The 27164-nt window shown below is 39.9% G+C and overlaps 1 protein-coding gene across 1 annotated transcript in view; it reads right to left on the reverse strand.

The window, feature by feature from the left end:
* LOC126335038 (uncharacterized) overlaps nucleotides 1–27164 on the reverse strand; it is a 106531-nt gene that overhangs the window by 46842 nt on the left and 32525 nt on the right. The window contains exon 2 of the mRNA XM_049997906.1: nucleotides 5137–5419. Within this exon, the coding sequence (XP_049853863.1) occupies nucleotides 5137–5304 (168 nt within the window). The 5' untranslated portion in view covers nucleotides 5305–5419. The remainder of the gene's footprint in view (nucleotides 1–5136; nucleotides 5420–27164) is intronic.

Below are 27164 nucleotides of genomic sequence, written 5' to 3' on the forward strand. Positions count from 1 at the left end.
ACAACATACTACTTTCCAAAATGTTCCAAGCACACATAAACATAGAATACTGTAATCCTACAAAATCCATCAAATATGTCTGTAACAATATTATGAGAAGGAAAGTCACCTATGTGCAACTCAGCATCTCTGCTATATGATGAGTAGCAACTTGCCTTCTCATAATATTGTTACATTTCATCCTGGATTTTCCATTGTTTGAAATATGACTGTAAGTATGTGAACAAAGGATATTTCAAATAGCTAAAAACAGTGAACAACAAAACAGAAACAATGAGATCCTCATGTACCAAATGGGAAGATACATCAACAATAACGGAGCAGCATGGCGGATTTTTGGTTTTCCCATACATGAATGCAAGCCAGCGGTGCAACATCTAGCAGTACATTTGGAGAATGGACAGAGAGTTTACTTTACAAAAGTCACTGCTAGAACAATTGCAAATGAACCACCTCAGGACACAACATCAACAGGTTTTTACCAACTGTGCCAAATGGATCTGTTCACGAAAACATTACTACATGTCAATGTCCTAACCAAATATATGTGAAAAAATTAAAAATAAAATAAAACTTTCAAAGACAAAACAAGGAATACCAATAGATGATCTGGCACACTAGGCTGAGTATATACACAAAGTGATCAAAAGTATCTGGACACCTGGCTGAAAATGACTTACAAGTTTGTGGCGGCATTGGCCCACCCTTAGCCTTGATGACAGCTTCCACTCTTACAGGAATACGTTCAATCAGGTGCTGGAAGGTTTCTTGGGGAATGGCAGCCCTTTCTTCATGGAGTGCTGCACTGAGGAGAGGTATCAATCTCAGTCGGTGAGGCCTGGTACGAAGTCGGCATTCCAAAACATCCCAAAGGTGTTATATAGGATTCAGGTCAGGACTCTGTGCAGGCCAGTCCATTACAAGGAGTGCTGCACTGAGGAGAGGTATCAATCTCAGTCGGTGAGGCCTGGCACGCAGTCGGCATTCCAAAACATCCCAAAGGTGTTATATAGGATTCAGGTCAGGACTCTGTGCAGGCCAGTCCATTATAAGGATATTATTATCATGTAACTACTCCACCACAGGCCATGCATGATGAACCGGTGCTCAATAGTGTAGAAAGATGCAGTCGCCATCCCCAAATTGCTCTTCAACACTGGAAAGCAGGAATGTGCTTAAAACATCAATGTTGGCCTGTGCTGTGATAGTGGCACACAAAACAACAAGGGGTGAAAGCCCCCTACATGAAAAACACAACCACACCATAACACCACAGCCTCCGAGTTTTACTGTTGGCACTACATATGCTGGCAGATGACGTTTAGCGGCTTTAGCCATACCCAAATACTGCCATCGGATCCCCACATTGTGTACCATGATTCATCACCACACAATGTTTTCCCACTGTTCAATCATCCAATTTTTATGCTCCTTACACCAAGTGAGGCTTCATTTGGCATTTACCAGCATGATGTATGGCTTATGGGCAACCGCTTGACCATGAAATCCAAGTTTTGTCACCTTCGCCTAACTGTCATAGTACTTGCAGTGGAACCTGATGCAGTTTGGAATTCCTGTGTGATGGTTTGGATAGATGTCTGCCTATTACACATTACGACCCTCCTCAGCAGTCAGCAGTCTCTGTCAGTCAACAGACGAGGTCAGTCTGTATGGTTTTGTGTTGTAGCGTCCCTTCACATTTCCACTTCAGTATCACATCGAAAACAGTGAACCTAGGGATAGACGTATGACATAACTGACACCTAATCACCTGACCACATTCGAAGTCCATGAGTTCCTCGGAGCACCCCATTCCTCTCACAATGTCTAATGAGTACTGAGGTTGCTGATATGGAGTATGTGGCAGTAGGTGGCAGCACATTGCACCTAATATGAAAAAAAGTATGTTTTTGGGGGTGTCCAGATACTTTTGATCACATAGTTTACCATACATATGAACAACAATGAATATTTTTATTTCTAAATGTTGCTACATGAAAATACGGGGGCCATCAAGTTTCACAGATCACAAGACTGTTGACAGTTACCTATGGCAGACCTACAGAGAAGCATTACAACACTTAACACCACTGGAAAATGGCAATCACTGGGAATTAACTCTATAAGAAACCTCATTCACAGCCTCAGCTGAACAAACAAAAGACTAATTTGCCCTAATTCTAACAATGTAACTCTTCAAATCCAAAACAGCTATGGGTCTCTTTCATAGAGAGTATGGGTGATGACATACTGTACCAAATATAACAAACTGATCTTGAACTGAGCACTGAATTCAATGACAACATCTTCAATGAAACACTCACTCAGCTAGAAGCTAAATGTTTAGCAATAAACAACCAGACCTTAGTACAACCTGGGATGCAAGCATCACAAAAAGATGCTATCAGTGTGTTAAACTTTGAAATTACAAAGGTAAAAAGCTACAATATCAAAAAACTATATTAATACATTGCTCACAACAAACCACTCCTCAGTGACAATTGAAAGGAAATTTACAATGTTGTCATGGACTTGAATGACAACAACATTGTCAGAATTATTTAGTTGGATGCACCAGGTGGCACCAGGAAAATGTCTCTAATAAATCTATTGCTGGCAGAAGTACATGCTAAACAACACATTGCACCTGCACTCGCATCATCCGGCATTACAGCCACACTTATGGAAGGAGGACGTACTGCCCATTCTGCCCTACAACTACCACTGAATATAGCTGAAGAACAATTTGCAGTATGTAAAATCTCAAGAGCATCTGGCTGGGGTGAATTTCTAAAGCAAGCTGAAATTATCTCCTGGGATGAATGCTCAATGACACATAAAAAAATGACACGAATGACACATAACGCCATGGACAGAACATTATACAAGAGTAGCAAGGAAACTCTTAAGTGATTGGTGGAGCTGTACTCATACTCTCAGGAGATTTTGTTTTGTCTTTTGATAGTTCAAATTTCACATTTTTTGTTAGTCACAGTGTTTGTATGTTGGCCAGAGATGTGATTTTTTAAAGCATGCACTGATCTCATCTGCTGGTGTTGACTCGGAGATAACTGGAAAGTTATCCCTAAGTCCACAACAGCAGATGAGATCAATGCATACTTTAAAAAGTCACATCTCTGGCCACACATACAAACACTGTGACTAACAAAAAATATGAGAGTTGGACTATCAAAAGAGAAAACGACAGTACATTTTGCTCAATAACTTTTACAAATACGTGAAGGCATATATCCTACTGACCAGATGACTGGCCTTATTAAACTCAACAGTGATTTCTGCAACATAGCCACTGGTGAAAACGAACCCATCAACCAAATCTATCCAAACATTGTTCGCAACTATACCAATCTGGACTGGCTATTTGAAAGGCCAATTAAAAATAATTTTGCCAATGATATCAGATTTAATATTCAAAAGAAAATTCCCAGTGAAAAGAGAATATATAAATTGATTGACATGGTGGTAATCGTTGTAGAAAGTGTGAACTTCCCTACAGAATTTCTAAACTCTTTGCAAGTACTGGGAATGCCAGTACACTCCCCCAACTTAAATTGGATCTCCAATGATACTACTCAGAAATCTCAACTCACCAAAACTATGTAATGGAACAAGGATGATTATCAAACAGCTGTCAAATAACAACATTGAAGCCAAACTTATGACTCAAAAGGACAAAGTACACACACTATTTATCCCCAGAATACCACTGACCTCTACTGAACTGCCATTTAAATGAATAAGACTGAAAATCCCAAGCAAATTAGCCTACAGTTTTACAATTAACTAAGTGAAAGCACAAACTTTAAATATTGTGACATCAACCTCAAAGACTCTTGATTTTCTCACTGTCAGCTATTCATAGCTTGCTCTCAAGTAGGGAATTCAAAAAATTTGTGCATATACACCCCGGATAAGAAAATGAAAAATCTTGTTCACAAACAAATATTGTAAATAGTTACTTTAATAAAAATCATTTGTCTCTTATACTTCAAGTATTGTAAATAGTTAGAATATGTTTTCAGTAACATTTGTTTACCTCTTATACTTTAAAGTTTATCCTTTTATTCCAACTACCACACAACCTCATATCAACTCCCTGAGTGAAGCTGGATATGACAGGAAGGTTATGATAAATGCAGATAACATACATGGCTACACCTATTTAACAGAAAACTAGACGTAACACAATATATCAGTTAAAAAATCTGCTACAGTAAGTAAATCAGAATTGGCTATTTGCTACAAATTGCTCATAGATTATGCAATGGACATTGGTACATTCTGAAAACTCTCAAAAACGCATGTTTATTTGTACTGATATATAATGAAATACCTGCATAATGTATTCTTTGGCTGAATTCTCAGCTCAGTCAGTCACATGACCACTATCGTAGTCAAAACTCCATCTGCAGCCAAGCACATTTGGTCACACACAGTCACTTTTATTTAATAAATAATATTCATTAAAATTATTCATAACCAACTTTTCATTCAAAACACACAGTCAAATTATTTATGGATTAAAGCAGAACTGTTTCATAGTGGATGACTTGCCTTGGCATTTTTTTATACATTTTTCTCTCTCTCTCTAGAAGACTATTGAGGAAATTTCTAGCACATGGTGCCACAGCTGTGATATGTATTATTGTGTGACGCTGCCCCCTGTTATCTTACATCTGCAAATACCGGAGATTCACTTATGAAGTGTACAAGACTAAAATCTTCAAGACTGTGCCTCATACCAGTCTTCACACACTTTTACCTGATTTCATTAATGAAAGCTTCACTAGCACCATAACCTAACATTTTCAGCACCTCTTGTTATATGCGTACTCTTCTTCCTTATAAATAATTACTTGGCTTTAGTTTAGTGTGTCGATTGTTTTAAAAAATGTAGGTGCTGTCACTTTACAGAAGTTTATGGAGGCCCACAAAAGCCAAAATTAATTTACCTGGAACAGGTGAATTTCGATTTTTACCAACATGAAAGCTTATATTCATTTTTGTCTTACCTGTCCCTGTCTATAAACCATAAACTACATATGTAATTATATTTCTTTTTTGCACTATATACTAGTTCTTAGAGTTACAGCACCGTGATAGGTGGTATTTAACCTGGTCTGGCACTACAGTCAGTTGCTGTATCTCCGGCACACATCTCAATGGCCTTATCTCTGCATGCCACTTTCCCTGGGGCAGTGAAGAACCTGGTATTTTTCTCAGAGCACGCCGTGCCGGTTCCAACCAGGCCACACCAACTTTTGCCCCTGAGGCATCCACCATGTGTGCCACTCCTGGCCACCCCCAGACAGAAGGTTGCAGGGACCACCTGGTAGAGGACACCTGGGGCAACAGTTCCGGATCTGATGTCACTGCCACTATTGACCGAGGGTTCACCCTGTAGAAGATACATAAATGACCACTCCCATGGTACAGTCAATATGCATTTTGAATCATTTCATTAATGCTGTGTCACTGTGTACCAATTTACAAGTTTATCAATGTAAAAAAGTAATTTTTTAAATAACTGAGAAAATTCAAATGTAAGTTTGTTGTTAGATAAAATTACATAACGTATAGGTCATATAACTAATTTGGAGATTAAATTTTTTGAACTAATACCTGCTGAAGCACCTGTTTTTGCTTGTCTTACAGCAAGTGCAATGTTTGCCATCACTATGTAGTAATTATCATTCAAATTGGAGGTCAGTAATTGGAAAGTGTTACCATTTCTGCTACAGTTGTTATTTGAAAACTCAATTTCATTTACCTGGCAACTTTTTCTCCTCCAAATTATTACTACTTTATCCTTTTAGTGTGTTATTTCCTGCACTTACTACATTTGCTTTCTGATTAAGGATTGGAAGATTTTGTGATACTCATGCTAAACAATTTTTAATTCTTGCTAGCTGTCCGTTCTTTAAATTAGATATAACATTTTTCTTCCTGACAAAGGAATGTGGGATAGTCAATTTGAAATTCATCATCATTTCACATTTTTAAAAAGATTTTCTTTTTCTGATTGATATCCAAGTTTATGAAATTTGCCTTGACTTCATAGGTTGTCAGGTGTGCATCTGATCTTATTACACTTAAAAAGAATTCGTTGAACAATTTGACTTTCCAACGGGATTAAGTATAATATTATTTTCAAATGTAATTTTCAAAAGCTCTTGACTTAATACTTTGGCTCCTAATTCTGATCAAACGAGAGACCAAACTGCATTTGTCTTCTTTCTATGCTGCAGAGTAATTATATTATTTGTGAGTTTCAAGCTGCCAATACAACTTCCCTGCATACAATTTTATAGTCTTTAACACACACTAATGAAATCAGGATTTCTGTTACATTTCACCTCACTGTGGAGTTGTCTCTTCCTAGCAATAGAGATTAATGTAGTGAGGAAAGTTGTGGTGGAATGTAAATAATTTAGTAGTAAAGGTGACCACTCACTAAACAGTAGAAGTGTTGAGTCATAAACAAACACACAAAAAAGAGTGAAAACTTGTTAGCTCTTGGATGAATGATAAATCATCTTTTAACAATCCAGAGGACACACACACACACACACACACACACACACACACACGCACACACACACACACACACACACATACACACACAAACTGAACAATCAACTGTGCTTGCGGGAATATGTATGTGTTCTACAGCACAGTAAAGTAAGGATCTGTCTGAGAGCTGGCAAGTTTTCATTCTTTTTTATGTCCCTGTCAATGACTCAAAGATTTTACTGTTTGGTGAATAGTCTCCTTAGCAGTAGAGATTCTCATTTCTGCTGTAATCCATCTTGCTTTACTGTTTACTTTCTTTTGTCAAGCCTTGGGAGGAAAGTTTCATTGAAGGTATTTAAAAAACAATTTAAGACCTTATCATAGTGTCTGGTGCTTGAACTGTAATTGTCTACAGGCCAGCTTAAAATACTCAGTTCATTGTTGAGAAAACAAAAAAAAAATTGTTTTCTGAAATACAGTTCTTATGTCTTGTACTTTACTTTATTCGTTTTTGGAACCACAATAGTCAGAGCTGAATGATCAGAAATATTGCATTTTGATTGATAATTTTAATGCTGCTTCAATGCAGCTTCCCCAAGTACCTTAAAAATGTAGCATGAAATCAGATTTCTAAATTAATTCATGAAATTTTGCAGTATTACTGCTCTGCATTAACACATTTAAGTTAAAGTGTTGTTGTCACAAAACATTTTTTTTCCCCTTTGAAAGTTTCTAGAAGACATTGGAATTTAGCTAAGAATAGTTTTGTAACACTTATTTGAGAAGGTGTTTTTAAATCACTTAAGCTTTTGTCACACCTTTGTATGAAAAACCACCAAAAGTTTTGACTTTGCATCACATCTGGCAGGCTGCTATGATAAGTAGGTCAAAAGTTCATATTAAATTCTGCCTTTTATCAAAGCTGTGGAACACAATTATAAGAAGATTTTATGGATTACACCTGAGCAGACAAGAAGTTCCATACTGGCACACCAGTGGTTTAAAATAAATTTTTGTGTAAGCCACTGTAGCAGGTTTTTAAATGAGAAACTACAGGAACAGAAAATAATCCCACTTTAAGCTTCAATCATCTGCCACAGATAACAAAAAAATTGGAACTGCTATAAAGTTTTACAGCAGTTTTTGATGGTATGGTATGTATAAGAAGGTCAGATTGTTTAGCTGTGCAGAGTAACTCTTAAACATGCTTCCTTTATTTAAATAATTGTGGCATCAACAAGAACACAGGTGCCCACAGTAGTTCCACTTCTTTCAAAAACTGCTAGTTACCTTAAAATTATTCAGCATCATGAGTTAGTTAACTCACTGATAATGTTGTGACCTCATGTCTTCACTCATTTCTTAAGTAATTTAATCTTTGGCTAGACATCTACATCAACAGCAATTTTCAGCTTTTCTTAATATAACATGAAAAGGTAGACTGCACTTGATCCAACATCTACTTGCTGCTCTTCCTCAGACCTTCTGCCTTTGATCTTCATTTAACACTATTCAAAACTTTTATGTAACCTTCTGTTAACCAGTGTTCATTTTCGGCAGATAATTTTAATGTTTACACATTCTGAAAGAACAATTCTAAGTTTGTTGATTTGAGAGCTATTATGGTTTGTAAGTTCTATAGGTAAATTGATGTTATAACTTGCTTTTCTTTCTTTTCTTTTAGATTTTTCATGCCCACAAACATTTTAAGGAATTGTATTTAAATTCCCTAGTAAAGCATGTAAATAGCGAGCTGACTGTAGCAAAAGAAATTGTGATTCCTGTATAAATAACTACAAGGACAGCTCAAAACAAACTTGAAGATCACAAACATATATCTTAATACTTGAAATGCTCCGGAAGATGATTAAAACATTCAGGACTTTAAAATGTTTTTATGCTTCTGGGAACAGTCTTGGATACTTAGCTTTCATATCACCTTATCACTGAATGGGTTGTGTAGCTCTTCAGAAATAAACTTATTTTACATTTTGAAACATGACCGGTATCCACACATAGCATTATCAAGACAGTTTTTGTGGTACACTGACTGCCGTCTGCTTCACATCTGCTGTGCAGTGAGCTACCTTAATTTAAGTATTAACTGTATTTTCTTACTTGTCACTTCTTCTTCCGTGTGTTTTTGCTTTTAGGAAGCTTTAATTGTCGAGTGCTAGTAACAGTGTTCCACAGATTTCGTGTTTGTTTTGAATACAGTCAGAGTGAGTCCCTTTAGTCATCCATAATGCCAGTAGTGCTAGTGTTTGTTTTCAATACAGTCCAGAGACAGGTAGTGCTATTTTCATTGTTTTCTACAAGAAGTGGCTAACAATCACAATTTAGTCAATAATCAGCCACATTTAGTGAATTAGCAGTCTAGTTAAAAGTTGATTAACTCTCTACAGTAAATTGATTTCTTAGGATGGATGGTATGTGTGACTGCTATATACAGACACAAGAGGAGCTGGCCACTGTTCACGAACAGCTGAACGTGTTGATGGCCGCGGTCAGGCGTCTTCAGGCTGCTGCCTTTGGAGTGTAGCGGCAGTGGGGAGTCTGATGCATCGTATGGTACACCCCAGGTGTTCCATGCTTCACTCACTGTCCCTGCTGTAGAGACATCTTCGCGGGTACCGGGCGTGGTTGGGTCACCCTCTCCCCAAGGGTAGTGGTGGGTTCAGCGGCGTTCACAGCACACGAGGCGGAGGGTCAATGTTTAGGCTGGCTGTGTGGCATCGCCCGCTCTGCCTGTGAGTGGACATGTGGCTGCTCCTTCAGCAAGGTCCGAGCAGGCACAAGGGGGGAGGGGTTTATTAGTTATTGGGAGCTCCTATGTTAGGCAGGTGATGGAGCCCCTTAGGGAAATAGCAGAAAGGTTGAGGAAGAAGGCCAGTGTTCACTCCGTTTGCTTGCCGGGGGGTCTCATCCGACATGTGGAGGAGGCCCTGCCAGCAGCGATAGAGAGCACTGGGTGCACCCGACTGCAAATTGTTGCTCATGTCGCCACCAATGACTCCTGCCGTCTCGGTTCAGAGGTCATCCTCAGTTCATACAGGCGGTTGGCAGAATTTGTTGAAGGCGGAAAGCCTCAATTGCAGGGTGGAATCAGAGCTGACTATTTGTAGTATCGTTCACAGAACATATGGCAGACCTCTGGTTTGGAGCTGAGTGGAAGGCTTAAACCAGAGGCTCAGCCAATTCTGCGGAGATCTGGGGTGCAAATTTCTCGACCTCCGCTCTTGGGTGGAGAAGTGTAGGGTCCCACTGAATAGGTCAGGCGTGCACTACACGCTGGAAGTGGCTACAAGGGTAGCGTAGTACATGTGGAGTGCACATGTAGGTTTTTTAGGGTGGAGAATTTCCTCCCTAGGCCCGACAAGACGTCTCCTGAGATGCGGCAAAATAGGAGTACGCAAAATGCAACAGGGAATAACAATATTAATGTGCTAATAGTAAACCTTTCTATAGAAAGGTCCCAGAACTGCTCTCATTAATAAACGGTCACAACGCCCATATAGTACTAGGGACAGAAAGTTGGCTGAAACCAGACGTAAACAGTAATGAAATCCTAAACTCAGATTGGAATGTATACCACAGAGACAGGCTGGACAGCGAAGGGGGAGGCATGTTTATAGTGATAAGAAGTGCAATAGTATCTAAGGAAATTGACGGAAATCCGAAATGTAAAATAATTTGGGTGAAGGTGACGGTTAAAGCAAGCTCAGACATGGTAATTGGATGTCTCTATAGGCCCCTGGCTTAGCAGCTGTTGTGGCTGAGTATCTGAAGGATAATTTGGAAAATATTTCGAGTAGATTTCCCCACCATGTTACAGTTCTGGGTGGAGATTTTAATTTGCCGGATATAGACTGGGAGAGTCAAACGTTCATAACTGGTGGTAGGGACAAAGAATCCAAGAGAAATTTTTTTAAGTTCTTTATCTGAAAACTACCTTGAGCAGTTAAACAGAGAACTGACTTGTGGCGATAACATATTAGACCTTCTGGTGACAAACAGACCCGAACTATTTGAAACAATTAATGCAGAACAGGGAATCAGTTACTGTATCGATGGTTTCAGAAATATTAAAAAAGGTAGGAAGATTTTTCTGTTTAGCAAAAGTGACAAAAAGCAGATTACAGAGTACCTGACGGCTCAACACAAAAGTTTTGTCTCGAGTACAGATAGTGTTGAGGATCAGTGGACAAAGTTCAAAACCATCGTACAATATGCGCTAGATGAGTATGTGCCAAGCAAGATCATAAGAGATGGAAAAGAGCCACCGTGGTACAACAACCAAGTTAGGAAACTGCTGCGGAAGCAAAGGGAACTTCACAGCAAACATAAACATAGCCAAAGCCTTGCAGACAAACAAAAATTACGCAAAGCGAAATGTAGTGTGAGGAGGGCAATGCGAGAGGCATCCAATGAACTCAAAAGTAAAGTTCTATGTACTGACGTGGCAGAAAATCCTAAGAAATTTTGGTCTTCTGTCAAAGCAGTAGGTGGATCAAAACAAAATGTCTAGACACTCTGTGACCAAAATGGTACTGAAAAAGAAGATGACAGACTAAAGGCCGAAATACTAAATATGTTTTTCCAAAGCTGTTTCACAGAGGAACACTCCACTGTAGTTACTTCTCTAGATTGTTGCACAGATGACAAAATGGTAGTTATGGTAATAGATGACAGAGGTATAGAAAAACAATTAAAATCGCTCAAAAGAGGAAAGGCTGCTGGACCTGATGGGATACCAATTGAATTTTACACAGAGTACATGCAGGAAATTGCCCCCTTCTTACAGCGGTGCACCGTAGGTCTGTAGAAGAGCGTAGCATTCCAAAAAATTGGAAAAGGGCACAGGTCATCCCTGTTTTCAAGAAGGTGCAGAACTATAGACCTATGACCAGGTTTGTGGTGATTATCAATAGTTTCACTGCTGATAGTCTCAAGAGCTTTAGCCAAAACTCTTTGACTGGATGCTAGACAGCTCCAGCTTGTGCTCATGTGCTGTTGTTTTATCTCTTGCATCGGTGTATTGTGAAATGAAACCTCAATCTTATAATCAAGTGGTGAATCATTCTGTTCTCCAGTGAGTATAGGACCTGATTTCCCAGAGCAATGATCCCAGTTCTGCCACCTCACATCGTTATTTTTACATGTGACAGTGATAAACAGTGTCAGACAATGGATCAATTTTCTGCACATGTTCTGTTGCTGCTTGTTACTTCAGACATCACTCACGTTTCACAGCCATTTTCAAGTGTACAATTATTGACTCAGCGTCATCAAGCCTTGTCACAAGACATGTTGAAATGTAAATTAACTGAGTGGGGCAATGTCATCATGGAAATAACATCATGCCATACCATAACCATATGCCACAGCTTCCATGAGCAGCTATGATCCTGTGAAGATTGCACCTCAGGAACAAGTGTTGTTTAAACATCAACATAGTGCATTTTTGGCAGCACCAGTGCATCCTTCCCCACCTTTGATTATCCTGTCACAATTGGCAAGAGAATTGTTTTTTGTAGGGGAAACATATTGCCTCATTTTGTTTCAAGACTGATTGCAACTGAATGATTTGACTTGCTTCTCAATGGTTATGGCTGTTCTGTTCATGCCAGTCATGTCTTCAGCCATGTACAATATCCACCATGCCATGTTCCTTGTGCAGCCATCTCCTGGCTCACACCTTCACCAAAACCTCAGGTGACACTTCGCTCAGCACACCATTACTGAACTACTGATGTGTTCTGGGCACTTCCGACATATTGCTGCAACGGCCAGCCGTTCCACCCTGCCTTGCTCTACACTGGGTCCCCTCACAATATAACATCAAACATTTCCCCAAACTATGTCAGTAACTTAAAAACAATCCAAAAACATGGTTCATGTTGGTCAGCAATATCCTGGACGTACATGGCATCCACAACAATGATTCCAGATTCATGTACCTAATAATCCACTTACATGATCACACAAACTTGATGAGTGACTTGATTTTGACCCCCCATCCACTCCAAAATATGCCAAGGCATGTGTAATTATCAGTGAATGCTTGTCTTGTTTCCCTGAGAATGCTACATGAAACATCTACCATGAGAAACACATAGCACACAAATCCCCTTCACAGCTCTAGTGGAGATTAACTTGCTCTTGTGGAACTGGATGTGATGCCTGATGTTGCTCTATAAACATTAGGGATCATCAAACTGCCTCATGACTTCCAGCTGCAGCTACTATCACATGCCACGGAGCTATTAGATGCTCAACTCTGGCTCGCTGATCATTCTTATCACATCATTTGCCACTGTCATTTCCTGCCTGCAACAAATCACTCTCAGACAGGCAAGGTTTGTAGCAGTGCTCCAACCACCACCCTCCTCCATGCTCATATGTCAAAGGTCATGCAAGGTCTTGTGCAATGCAACATACCATCTTGCTGTCATCTGGAGGCCAGCCCTTGGCACTACCGGCTCCTGCTTCCCCATCTACTCCAGTCAATGACACACACTCTGCTATTGCTGGTCACCAGCATGATGTGACAGATGATGTGGGTGACACCCACCTTGCCCTACAAACTGTCTACCCACTACACTGGTTTCACATGACATTCAGCAATGCTGCAAGAAACTGTCAACTTCTGTGCATGTGGAACCCAAACTCATCATGCAGGCCACTTGTGGTGCCTCATCCCATGTTGCTACAACAGGACACTATCTCCAGAGTCAAGTCATCATCCTCGGTGCCTCCTTCCACCAACAGACTTTATGCACTTGATTGAGCAAATAATATAGTGTTCCTCATTGATGTGGGTGAAGATTTGAGTGTCATCTCTCTGTCCTTCACTCCTCTGAGCTTTCTCCCAGTGTCAATAGTTCTTTGAGTGGCTAACACCCCTGATATCTCCATCCATGGTGCCACCAATCTTTGGCTTCAGCTATTGCTGGATCTTCATTTCTCTTGGACCTTCCACATCACCAGTGTGGAGGGCCCTCTCCTTAGGATCATTTTTTGTAAACAGTTCGGTCTCTCCCCCAACCTATGTTCTGCTGTCTTACACCTCCATGCATTGGGCACATGCATCCCAGCTCCCTCACCCCTTGTCTCCTGCATCTGTGGTTCAGTGTGACCACCTTGTTTGCACTAGTTCCTACTTCTCCCACCTGACAGCTAATCTCATCAACTCACTGACAGAGCTCATGACTAAGTGCCAAGACATTGACGTTTCTGGTATCAACAACAACCTCTATCAGCTGATTCTTGATGTGTCAGCCAATCTGGCACATGCTTTCTGCACAGTTAATGACCTCACCACTGTATGGCCATCTCCTGTTGAAGGTTCCAACTGTGTGTCTGCTGCTCCCTCATTGCAGTCTTTGCTACAGATACTTCAGGTCAGTGACTCACAAACTATCAATGTTTCATATGAAGCTATATGTACAATGCTCCCAAGTACTAAAATGACCCTCACTGGTGTGATATCTGGCAGTACCTGCCACAGATTACCCATGACAGCAAGTCCTCCTGTCTGTTATAAAGCTAGGCATCTTAAAGCTAAAAAATTTTGTCAAGTGAAGGCTGCCATGCAAGTACTCTTAGGTGCAGGTATTGTGCACCCATCTGACAGGAGTTGGTCTTTACTCATCCACCTGGATCCTAAGAAAGACAGTACCTTTAGGTTATGCAGAGACTATTGCAAGCTCAATGCATGTAATATTATGGACAAGTGTCGAGTACATCACATTTAGGACTTTGTGCAGCAGCTCCATGACACAGAGTTCATTAGTGTTATTGATTGCCAGAAAGCTTTGGTTTACCTAAATGATATCCTCATCTTCTTTGCCTCCACTGAAGAGCATGAGTGGCACTTACCTCAGAGAATGGTGTAGAGATCAACCATGAGAAGTCAAAATTTTGACACCATTACTGCGCTACGGATGTGTTCTGGGCACTTCCGACACATTGCTGCAACGGCCAGTCACTCCACCCTGCCCTGCTCTACACTGGGTCCCCTCACAATACAACATCAGACATTTCCCCAAGCTATGTCAGTAACTTAAAAACAATCCAAAAACATGGTTCATGTTGGTCAGCAATATCCTGGAAGTACATGGCATCCACAACAATGATGCCAGATTCATGTACCTATTAATCCACCTACATGATCACACAGACTTGATGAGTGTCTTGATTTTGACCCCTCCATCCCCTCCAAAATATGCCAAGGCATGTGTGATTATCACTGAATGCTTGTCTTGTTCCCCTGAGAATGCCACATGAAACATCTACCATGAGAAATACATAGCAGACAAATCCCCCTCACAGCCATAGTGTATCTGCCTCGGCCTGACTGTCAGTTCCATAGGTGTCAGTCTGATGTCCAACTACATAGCTCTCATTAATTAACTGCCTCTATCTGAAACTTACCATGACCTCAGGTGGTTTCTTCACATGGTTAACTTTTTACAGTGTCATATTCCTAACACTCTTGCTCTCCAGGCCGCTCTGACAGATGCCCTGGCAGGTAAAAACACTTCTGGTGTGCATGGTGCAATGGTCTGAAGGTATGAGATGTATGTTCAGTGATCCCAAGATAGCTCATACAAATACTGTCACCCTTGTGCACCCAATTTACAGTGGTTGCATCACTATCAAAACATGAGTGAATTTTTGATTGGCACTGTTTTGCAACAACATATTGGTGTGACCTCACAGCCAGCTCACTTCTTCTTTTCTCAAAAAACTTTCCTCCTTGCAATGAAACTCATCAGCCTTTGATAGAGAAATCTTAATGACGTATGAGGCCATCTATTGCTTACTTAAGGACATAGGAGAGGGAGAAGTAATTATATTCACCAATCTCTGACCAATGGCAGATATGTACCATAACACTGCAGCTGACTTTCCACCACACTGTTTTTCAGCGCATGAACCTTATCTGCTGACACACCACAGAAATCCACTACATTAAAGGAGTCAACAATGTCATGACTGACTATGGGTTATGTATTCATGCTATTTCTTCCCCACTCGATTTAAATGAACTAGTTTACCTGCAATCACAAGACCCTGACATCCAAAACTTGTTACATGATACCTCTTCCTCTTTGATTGTGCAACCATTTTACCTTCCCCTGTAGGAGCTAGCACACCCTGGTATCAGGCTACGAAGCTCCTTGTGACCCAACATTTTGTCTCACTGAGAATTAAAAATGATGACTGTCACACTAGGGCTTGGGTTTGTTTATCCCACCAATGCAGCAAAGTTGGTTGACACACCTAACCTCCTCTAGAACATTTTGAGATTCCTAAAAAGGTCAGTTTCATTTGACCTCATAGGCCCACTCTCCCCATCTGATGGTTTAGGTACATTCTTTCCATGATCGACTGCACTAGCAGATGGGTGTAAGCAGTGCACCTGACCAACATTTCGGCCAACTCAGACATGTGAGCTTTCATCAATATGTGATTCACCCACTTCAGCTGACCCTCTTCCATCATGACTGGCCAGGAAAGGAATCTGGGTCACTATTTTTTTCCATTCTATGTGCATTGTACAGTGCAAAAAAATTCCACACAACCACATCTCATGTTCAGAGCAACACACTAGTCAAGCATTGGTACTGCATTCTGAAAGCAGTTGTAATGTGTCACAGAAGATCCTGGCCCAGAGGGCTACCTTGGGTGTTACTCAGTGTATGTACCACTTTCAGGGACGCATCCCTCAACCATGCACTCATTCTACACCTTGTATGTTCATCCACAAGGAACTTGACTGGTGTGAGTTTATTACGAGCTGTGATGACTCAGTTCAGGCAGTTTTTCAGCCCTCAGAGTCATGATCACACAGAGAACTTAATCGTACAGCCAAATGGTTGACATTTACCCGAATGGCAAGTGCCAAACTATAGCACTCAGCAGAGTCAAACTGGTGTCGGACTCAACTCTGATCTGGATGACCTTATCCCTAGTGCCTCCTCCTTGTGTGTGACATGCCCCCCCCCCCCCCCACACACACACACACAAACACCTGCCCCCCCCCCCCAACCCCCACCCCCGTAGTGCTCTTTCTTCAGGGTGCTGCAGACTACAGGTTCCCCTAACCCCCTATGACATGCAATCAAGTGATTCCACTTTCCCATGCGGGCCGTCCTCTACCTTCACCACACTGACATTTCTTGTCCTCTCCTATGTCCCATACTGCTGGGGGAGGGAGAGTGGTAGCCTCTATGGTGGCTATCAATAGTTACACCACCGACAGTGTCTGGAGCTTTAGCTGAAGCTCTTTGAATGGATGCTAATCAGGTGCATCTTTTGCTTGTTTGTACTGTTTATGTCTCTTGCATCAGTGTATAATGTAATAAAACTTCAATCTTATAATCAAGTGGTGGATCATTCTATTCTCCAGTGAATATAGGATCCGATTTACCACAGCTTTAATTGGAGTTGGAGGTTATGTTGGACTTCTGAGATAGGATTACTCTAGCTCCCCAAAATTCACAAATCCGACAATCCTGCACCCCCCTCCCCCCCCCCCCCCCCTACTCCAACCACTCTCAAGAACCAGCTACAAAGGAGTGCCCCCTTTGTCATCCAGTAGCACCCCAGACTGGAACAACTGAACCACATCTTTCATCAGGGCTTTGATTATCTATAATTATGCCCTGAAATGAGGGACATCCTACTCACGATCCTTCCTACTCTTGTAAAGTGATGTACCATCACCCACCCAACTTCCACAAAATACTTGTGAGAGGCCAGTGGGTCAAATACCATGCACAGTGGTCTCCAGTTGCGGTGAACATGTGCAGGGCTGAGGGACCTATCCAAGCGTCATCACCAATGGAGAAGTAGCATACCATTTATGTTGCAACTGTGACCTACAGAGGCCACTGGCCATCCACAGGCCTGCTATGATCAATGCATGATCCCTACATAGCATTCTCTTGCCAGGGTGGAAGCTGCTGTCTGTACATCAGTTTCAGCCAAGGTCAACAGAGCGAGGTGCCTTTTGCCTTGCTAAGACAAACCATGAAACAAATTTAAATAAAGCATTCCACCAATGTTTCCACTGGACTCTCTGGCCCATCACCACCATCATTCACCCCTCTGAGTGCAACTGCTGTCTTCAGAATGGTGTCAGAGGAGCCAATGTCACTGCAGTCACTATTGGAGTGAGAGAAAGCAGCTGCAACATGGTGTCCAAGCCACAGCTTACAATATCATTGTTTAGGGTGAGTAAGAATGTTTTGTTCTTTTGTGGTGACAATAATGGGGCCAAGGATTAGGGGGTATGGTAACAGTAGGGTTACATATGCAAAATCAGAGGAACTAGTGGGCTTAAATGACAGTATAAAGGTAATTCTTGAGATGAATAGTTACAACCTGTGGGTTGTACACAGTGCAGTTTGCTTGGATGTTCTGCCCCTTTACTGTGTCTGTAGCAACTATTTGCTTTATGTGTAATATGAGGGTGGTTTGAAAAGTTCTTGGAATGGAATAGAAAAAAGTTCTTACATCACTGAAACTTTATTTTTCAATGTAGTCTCCTTGTAGAATAATGCACTTGGTCCAATGATGTTCCAGTGCCTTGATCCCACCTAAAAAATGAGTTTCTCCACGTCTGCAAAATAGCTGTCAACTCCGGCTATCAATTCTTCGTTTGAAGTGAATCTTCGTCCACCAACAAAAATTTTCAGTTTTAGGAAGAGATGGGAGTCTGACAGAGCCATATCAGGTGAATAAGGAGGGTGTGGCAACAATTCATACCTTAGTCTGTGAAGTTTTGCCATGGCGATGGCATATGTTTTTGATCCAGCATCAAGAGTTGTGGCACCCATCTTGCAGATTTTTTTTTTTTTTCATTTCTTTCATTTATAATTCTTCAGTTACAATGTGATATATCCTTTCGGATAACTTCTGGCAAATGTGAGCAATTTCATGCACTTTCAATCAGTGATCCTCCATGACCATTTTGTGTACTTTTGTCATGATTTCTGGAGTAGTGACATCATTGCGTGGACCATCATCTAAGCTCTCCCAATCAAATTTAAATTCATTTGTTCAGTTGGGCACAGTTGGATGTGAAGGAGCAGTCCCCCAGTCTATTCTGGAAATCAGCATGAATGTCCTTTGCTTTCAGACCTATCTTTACGAAGTACTTAATCACTGCTCGAATCTCGATTTTTTCCATTTTTGCAAATCACTACATGGGAACAACAACAGAACCATGACACCACCACATCTCTCTTCCAAGAGGACTGAGATGGCACGTGTCTACAGGCAACAGTCCAATGAATATCAAATGAACAACTTTTTGCATTAGTGCTGACAGAGTGTGGTGATTCCAAGAACTTTTCAAACCACCCTTGTGGTTCTGGGCAAAGAGCAGAGTGTCCAGGTGGCTCAAGATTAGGCAAAAGAAATATGTTAGGAGTACAAATAGAAATGGAGCATTCTATCTTGTTTATTGTTTGGATTATTAATTTTGAGTCATAAAAATGAGTAATGGCGAGGTAATGGCAAAATAAGAGACACAAGGCGTCACCGGAGAAGGGGCGTACAGTCACTGATATAACAGGTAGCTCAATTAAGGGTGATTTTGAATAAACAACCAGCAGAGAAAAATGAGAAGATACATTTGCTTAAGTCACCGACTCTAGGAGTGGATCTGATTGTTGCTAACCTTATTTCCCACTTTTCTGGCAACTGAAGCCCCACATTTACTGGTGATGTTTCAGTTACTTTTTACAGGCCCTGGTACCATGTTACAAACAGTTTTATTTTCCCCCCTCAGAGTATAGAGACTTTATAAAATCACTTATCGGACTTCTTTGTATTAAGGTAACGTTCCTATTCACTTTATTGTCTCATCTTGTCTCTCCAATGTCTTAGTATTTGCTTGCTGGACCTCTGTGGTAAGAAGTAAAATATGAAATTTGGTATCCTTGGCATACTCTTGACACTGTGGATCTCGAAATGTTGAAGTCCCTGATGATTTCTGAAATGGGATGTCCCATGCATCCAGCTACAACTACTATTCTGCATTCAAATTCTGTTAATTCCTGCTGTGCAGCCATAATTACATCAGAAATATTTTCACGTGAATCACGTGAGTACAAAGACAACTCTGCCAATGCACTGCCCTTTTATAAATTGTGTGTGTGCGGTATTACCACAATTTGCGTATGCGTATATCATTATCCCATGACTTTTGTCACCTCAGAGTAAGTTTCCTAATTCTATCCACAAAGTCTTCTGCTGCTTCATTATGCCTTTTGGAACCAACACTCATCTGCTCACAAAAAAGCTGTGCACTGTTCTGTTTCCTACATCTTTGCTCTAATCCTGATGTGAGGTGATAAAATTCTCTGGCTTGCACACTGCCCTATGCACCATACAAATGACTTCACTTCTCCTGTTAAACATAACCTTGCTATCTATAAATGTACTTATTTGACCAACCCCTTTGAACTGAGATCCGCTGCTAATGCTAATATGTCCTCAGGTGACCTACCACAAAAGAGAGAATAAGTTCAGCAACAGCCACATCCACTCCTTTCAGCAACAGCCTCATCCACACCTAGACTATGTGACTTTAACCAGTCTATCTTCTCTTTTCTCTGCTAGTTTTTTTTATCCAAAACTACCCTTAATTGAGTTACCTGTGTTACCAGTGACTGTATGCCTCTTCCCAGATGACACCTTGTGTCTCTTATTTTGCCACTGCCCCATTATGACTCATTTTCACAATTTAAAATTAGTAATCTGACTGATGCAAACCTTATTTCTTCTTTTTGTGGTAGGTCATCTGAGGATGTGTTAGCATTTGTGGTGGATCTCAGTTCATTGGTTGACATAAGGGGTTGATCAAATAAGCAATTATTACAGATAACAAGGTCATGTTAAACAGGAAAAATGAAGTCATTCATACAGTGCATGGTGTCTCTGTGCAAGGCAGAGTGTTTTGATCAACTCACATGGGGATTATGGATTAGATTAGATTTACTTTCATTCAAATTGATCCGTAGTGAGGAGGTCCTCCAGGATGTGGAACATGTCAAAAAAACAACAATACGTGACAAATATTTACAACTAAAACAAATAAGCCAATGTACCATTCCACAGGTCCCAAGTGGAATGATCATCATTTTTTAATGAATACTATGTGAAAGAGTCATTTTACAAATACTAATGCACTGAAGTTAAAATAAAAAAAGGTTTTTATTTATTTATAAGGTAATAAACATATAATGCAACTACTATAATACTTATTTACAATGAACACATTACTGCACTGAAATGGTGCAGAAGTTAGATTGTACTTACACACACACACACACACACACACACACACACACACACACACACACACACACACACACACACATTTACAATGAACACATTACTGCTCTGAAATTGTGCAGAAGTTATATTGTACTTTTATATATATACACAAATCAGTTGGTTTTACTGAGAAATTCATCAATGGAGTAGAAGGAGTTGGCCACCAATAAATCCTTTAGGCTTCTCTTAAACTGAAATTCATTGGTTGTTAAGCTTTCTATGGCTGCTGGCAAATTATTGAAAATGTGTGTTCCTGAATAATGCACACCTTTTTGTACAAGACTAAGTGACTTTAAATCCTTGTGAAGATTCTTATCTCTAGTATTGATTCCATGAATTGAGCCGTTGGTTTGAAACAGTGATATATTTTTAATGACAAATTTCATTATGGAATAAATATATTGGGAAGCAGTAGTTAGTATCTCTAGTTCCCTAAACAGGCTTCTGCAGGATGTTCTTGAGTTCACACCACATATATGTCTTACTGCAAGTTTTTGTGCCCAGAAAACTTTAGCTTGGCTTGATGAATTACCCCAGAAAATAATCCCATATGTCATTATGGAATGAAAGTAAGCATAGTATGCCAGCTTTTTCATTTTTATATCTCCTATGTCTGACAAAATTCGCATTGCAAACAGAGATTTGTTAAGACGCTTCAGCAGTTCTGTGGTGTGCTCCTCCCAGTTGAATTTATTATCAAGCTGTAATCCCAAGAATTTAACACTGTCCACTTCTTCTATCTTCTTGTCATCATATGTTAGACATATACATATGGGACACCCCTTACAAATTCTGAACTGCATGGAGTGTGTTTTTTCAAAGTTTAGTGACAAAGAATTGGCTAGGAACCAGTGACTAATGTCCATAAATATTTTATTAGCTGATCTTTCTAAGACTACACTTGATTTGCTATTTATTGCAGTGTTTGTATCATCAGCAAACAAAGCGAATGTGGCATCTGGTAATGTTACTGATGAAAGGTCATTGATATACACAAGAAAAGGTAAGGGCCCCAAAATGGAACCTTGTGGGACCCCACATGTAATTAGTTCCCAGTTGGATGATGCCTGACAGCTTGATACATGTCTCTTTCCTAATAACACTCTTTGTTTCCTGCCAGAGATACGACATTTGAACCATTTTGCAGCATTTCCTGTTACACTATAATATTCTAATTTACTTAAAAGGATGTTGTGATTTACACAGTCAAATACCTGATCACAAAAGATACCAGTTGCCTGCAATTTTTTGTCTAATGAATTAACCATATTTTCACTGTAAGTGTAGACAGCCTTCTCAATATTAGAACCTTTTAGAAATCCAAACTGTGACTTTGACAGTATGTTATTTGAGATAAGATGGTTATAAAGTCGACTGTACATTACTTTTTCAAAAATTAGAGCAAATATACAGGAAACAGAACAGTGCACAGTTTTTCTGTGTGCAGCTGAATGTGGTCTCCAAAAGGCATAATGAAGCAGCAGAAAACTTTGTGGATAGAATTAGGAAACTTACACTGAGCTGACAAAAGTCATGAAATAATGATTTGGACACACATGGTATTAAAAGGGCAGTGCATTGGCAGAGCTGTCATTTGTACTGGGGTGATTCATGTGAAAAGATTTCTGATGTAATTATGGCTGCAGGACAGGAATTAAAAGTTTTGAATGTGGAGTTGTAGTTGGAGCTACATTACTGGCTATTAAAATTTCTACACGAAGAAGATGATGTGCTACAGACGCAAAATTTAACTGACAGGAAGAAGATGCTGTGATATGCGAATGATTAGCTTTTCAGAGCGTTCACACATGGTTGGCGCCAGTTGCGACACCTACAATGTCCAGACATGAGGAAAGTTTTCAACCGATTTCTCATACACAAACAGCAGTGTATGGACATTGCCTCGTGAAACGTTGTTGTGATGCCTCGTGTAAGGAGGAGAAATGCGTGCCATCACATTTCCGACTTTGATAAAGGTCAGATTGTAGCCTATTGTGATTGCAGTTTATTGTATCACGACATTGCTGCTCGCATTGGTCGAGATCCAATGACTGTTAGCAGATTGTGGAATTGGGGGGTTCAGGAGGGTAAAACGGAATGCCGTGCTGGATCCCAATGGCCTCGTATCACTTGCAGTCGAGATGACAGGCATCTTATCTGCATGGCTATAACGGCTCGTGCAGCCACGTCTTGATCCCTGAGACAACAAGGGGGATGTTTGCAAGACAACAATCATCTGCATGAACAGTTCAATGACGGTTGCAGCAGCATGGACTATCAACTCAAAGACCATGGCGGCAGTTACCCTTGACGCTGCATCACACAGAGGAGCACCTGTGATGGTGTACTCAACGATGAACCTGGGTGCATGAATGGCAAAACGTCATTTTTTTGGATGAATCCAGGTTCTGTTTACAGCGTCATGATGGTCGCATCCATGTTTGGCGACATCGCGGTGAACACACATTGGAAGCGTGTATTTGTCATCGCCATACTGTTGTATCACCCGGCGTGATGGTATGGGGTGCCATTGGTTACATGTCTAGGTCACCTCTTGTTCACATTGACGGCACTATAAACAGTGGACATTACATTTGAGATATGTTACAACCTGTGGCTCTACTCTTCATTCGATCCCTGCAAAACCCTACATTTCTGCAGGATAATGCATGACTGCTTGTTGCAGGTCCTGTATGGGCCTTTCTGGATTCAGAAAATGTTCGAATGCTGCCCTGGCCAGCACATTCTCCAGATCTCTCACCAATTGAAAACGTCTAGTCAACGGTGGCCGAGCAACTGGCTCATCACCATACACCAGTCACTACTCTTGATGAACTGTGGTATCGTGTTGAAGCTGCATGGGCTACCTGTACACGCCATCCAAGCTCTGTTTGACTCAATGCCCAGGCATATCAAGGCTGTTATTATGGCCAGAGGTGGTTGTTCTGGGTACTGATTTCTCAAGATCTATGCACCCAAATTGCGTGAAAATGTAATCACTTGTCAGTTCTAGTATTTTTATTTATATTTTTTATTTTATTTTACTTTTTTTTTATTAATCTCTTGTTCCAATAATCCATGTTGTGACACTATCACAGGATATGGAACATGTTAATTTTACAAGCTTTTGGCAAGAATTTATGGCAATACATAAAACAAAACAAAAACAGTAAACAGTAACTTAGGTGCCACTACAAAAAATACATTTTAGATATAGATAGAGATTACAAAACAAAAAACAGTAAACAGTAACTTAGGTCCCACTACAAAAATACATTTTAGAGAGAAATAAAGATTACAAAATAGTAAGTGTTACAGAGAAATAAATATTGCAAAATATATGTTTACAATCAAAATATTCTGTATTACAAATACAAATTTGGGCATACATTTGCAATTTACAACAGAAGAGATGTTAAACACTGCAGTTCAGGAACTCTTGTAATGTATAAAATGATCCTTGCAAAAGGAACTGCCTTAAGGTTTTTTTAAACAAGAGATCATCATCTACTAAACACTTAATTCTTGAAGGGAGGGCATTTAAAATCTTACAGCCACTGAAATGGACTCCTTTCTGCACCATACTTGGATTTGGCTGTTCATAGTGGATATCATGTTTCTTTCTAGTATTGTGACTGTGATATGCACTATTCAACTTAAAGATGGATTTTTCTTTTCTTATGAAGCACATCAACGAGAACATATACTGCGCAGTGGATGTAAGTATTTCAAGCTTCTTAAAAAGATTCCTGCGTGTGCCTCTAGGATGGACTCCACACATGATCCTTATGGCTCTTTTTTGTACACACAGTACTTTTTTAACCAGTGGCTGATTTCCCCAAAATATAATTCCAAATGCCATAATTGCATGAAAGTAACCATAATACGCTGACTTCATAGTTTCCATATTTCTATAAGAAGAAATAATGCGCAATGCGTATGTTGCTGAACTTAGTCTTTTGCACAGATCCACGATGTGGTTTGACTAATTCAGTTTGCTATCAATATGCAAGCCCAGGTATTTTGAGGAATCCACCCTGGTTATTGTCTGCTCCCCTACCTTTACAAATATTTCCTCATCTTTGGATGTTTTGTGGAACTGAATGTAGTTTGTTTTGCAATAATTTAAAATAAGACCATTAATGTTGAACCAGTTCACCATTTCATTTAAAACCTTATTTGCTGTTACCTCAAGCTTATCTACTGAATTATCAATAAGTAGTGTAGTGTCATCCACAAAAATGGTGAATCTACACTTTTCCGTAGAGAGAGGAAGATCATTTATAAATATAATAAAAAGAAGGGGGCCCAGAACTGAGCCCTGCAGCACTCCACATGCGATGGGACCCCATTCTGAAGATACTGGGCCACCATCTTGGCTATCTACAACAACTTTTTGTTTTCTGTTTGACAGATATGAGTCGAGCCATTTCCCTGTTGCACCACTTATACCGAGATGTGCAGCTTTTTGTAAAAGAATTTGGTGATTTACACAGTCAAATGCTTTTGTTAGGTTACAAAATATGCCAATCACTTTCAGTTTTTTGTTGATAGATTCCAAGAGTTTGCCAGTAAATGCAAATATTGCATCTTCTGTTGACAAACCTATCTGAAATCCAAACTGACTTTTGCTGAAACTATTGTGTTCACTGAGGTGCTTAACTATCCTAGCATGCATTAGTTTCTCTAAAACCTTTGAAAAGCTTTTCAGTAGTGATATTGGCCTATAGTTAGCAGTATCCGTCTTATCCCCCTTCTTATACAGCAGTTTTACAACTGGATACTTAAGCCTCTCAGGAACTATTCCTTGCTTAAGTGAGGCATCAAAAGTGTGGCAAAGGACTTTACTTACATGGCTGGAGCAGTATTTTAATAATTTGTTAGAAATGTTGTCAATTCCAGCAGAGTTTTTACTTTTCAGGGATTTAATAACTCTTTCAATTTCTTGAACAGTGACTGTTTTTACCTTCATATGTTGTACTGAACCAGGTACTCTAGCTTTCAAAAGATTGATGGCTTGCTTCATGGACCCTTGTAAATTTATTTTTTCTGTTACTGTTAAAAAATTGTTGTTGAATGTGTCAGCAACTGTTTTTAGGTCGCTAACAAGATTACCCTCACTTTTGATTTGGATATTTTCACTACAAACTGAATTTTCCCCCATTTCCTTCTTTACAAATTTCCAGATAGTTTTTACTTTATTTCTCGAGTTGTCAATTTCTGCCTTCAAGCACATGTTCTTTGCTGCCTGAATTGTCTTATTCAGAACTTTATTGTAGATTTTATAGTGTGTAATCCTACTGTTATCATTTGAACTCCTGGCTGCAGCATACAGTTCTCTTCTTGTTTTACAAGAGATTTTGATGCCTTTAGTAATCCAAGGCTTGTTTTCAGATTTGAACAGGTTTTCTCTCACTGATTGTTTTAGGAAATGCTTCTTCAAAAAGGCTTGTAACTTCATTGATAAATATATTAAATTTTGAATTAACGTCAACTGTAGAATATACAGGAGACCAGTCCACAAGCTGTAATTGCTGATTAAAGATTTCAGTGGTGTGTCTGTTTATAATCCTAAATGTTTTCTAAATGAAATTTTCTTTTCTTTGTACATTCATTTGGTTTAGAGTGAGGAATTGCCCTTCATGATCAGAGAGACCATTTATAATATTTTTCATGGTTGAATTATTTCAAATATCCTTATCTACAAATACATTATCTATTAAAGTGCTAGAGCTGGCAGTTACTCTAGTTGGAGTGTCCACCAATGGTACTAAATTGTAACAGTCAATTAAATGTTCAAAATCTGTCTTGTTTCTATTTTCTATTAAAAGGTCCACATTGAAGTCACCCATAACAATGATACATTTAGTTTTCCTACTTAGGTGGACCAAAAGTGATTCAGTTTGTCTTAGAAATATATCTGTCCAATGAATAACCATTTATCATCTGCATTTCTTCTTGGTGTAGCAATTTTGCATGGGACATTCCCTTTCAAAAATGATTAGGGAATTCAACATTCCAAGATCCACAGTGTCACCATAGACAACACAGTGGCTGATGGCCTTCACTTAATGACCAAGGGCAGTGGCATTTGCGTAAAGTTGTCAGTGTGAACAGAAAAGCAAGAATGCGTGAAATAACAAAAGAAATTAATGTGGGACATACAATGAATGCATCCATTAGAACAATGTGGCAAAATTTGGCATTAATGGACTATGGCAGCAGATGACCAATGTGAATGCCTTTGGTAACACCTCGCCATTAACTGCAGCCCA

The sequence above is a fragment of the Schistocerca gregaria genome, chromosome 2 (genome assembly GCF_023897955.1).
Source record: "Schistocerca gregaria isolate iqSchGreg1 chromosome 2, iqSchGreg1.2, whole genome shotgun sequence".
Taxonomy (NCBI): Eukaryota; Metazoa; Arthropoda; class Insecta; order Orthoptera; family Acrididae; genus Schistocerca; species Schistocerca gregaria.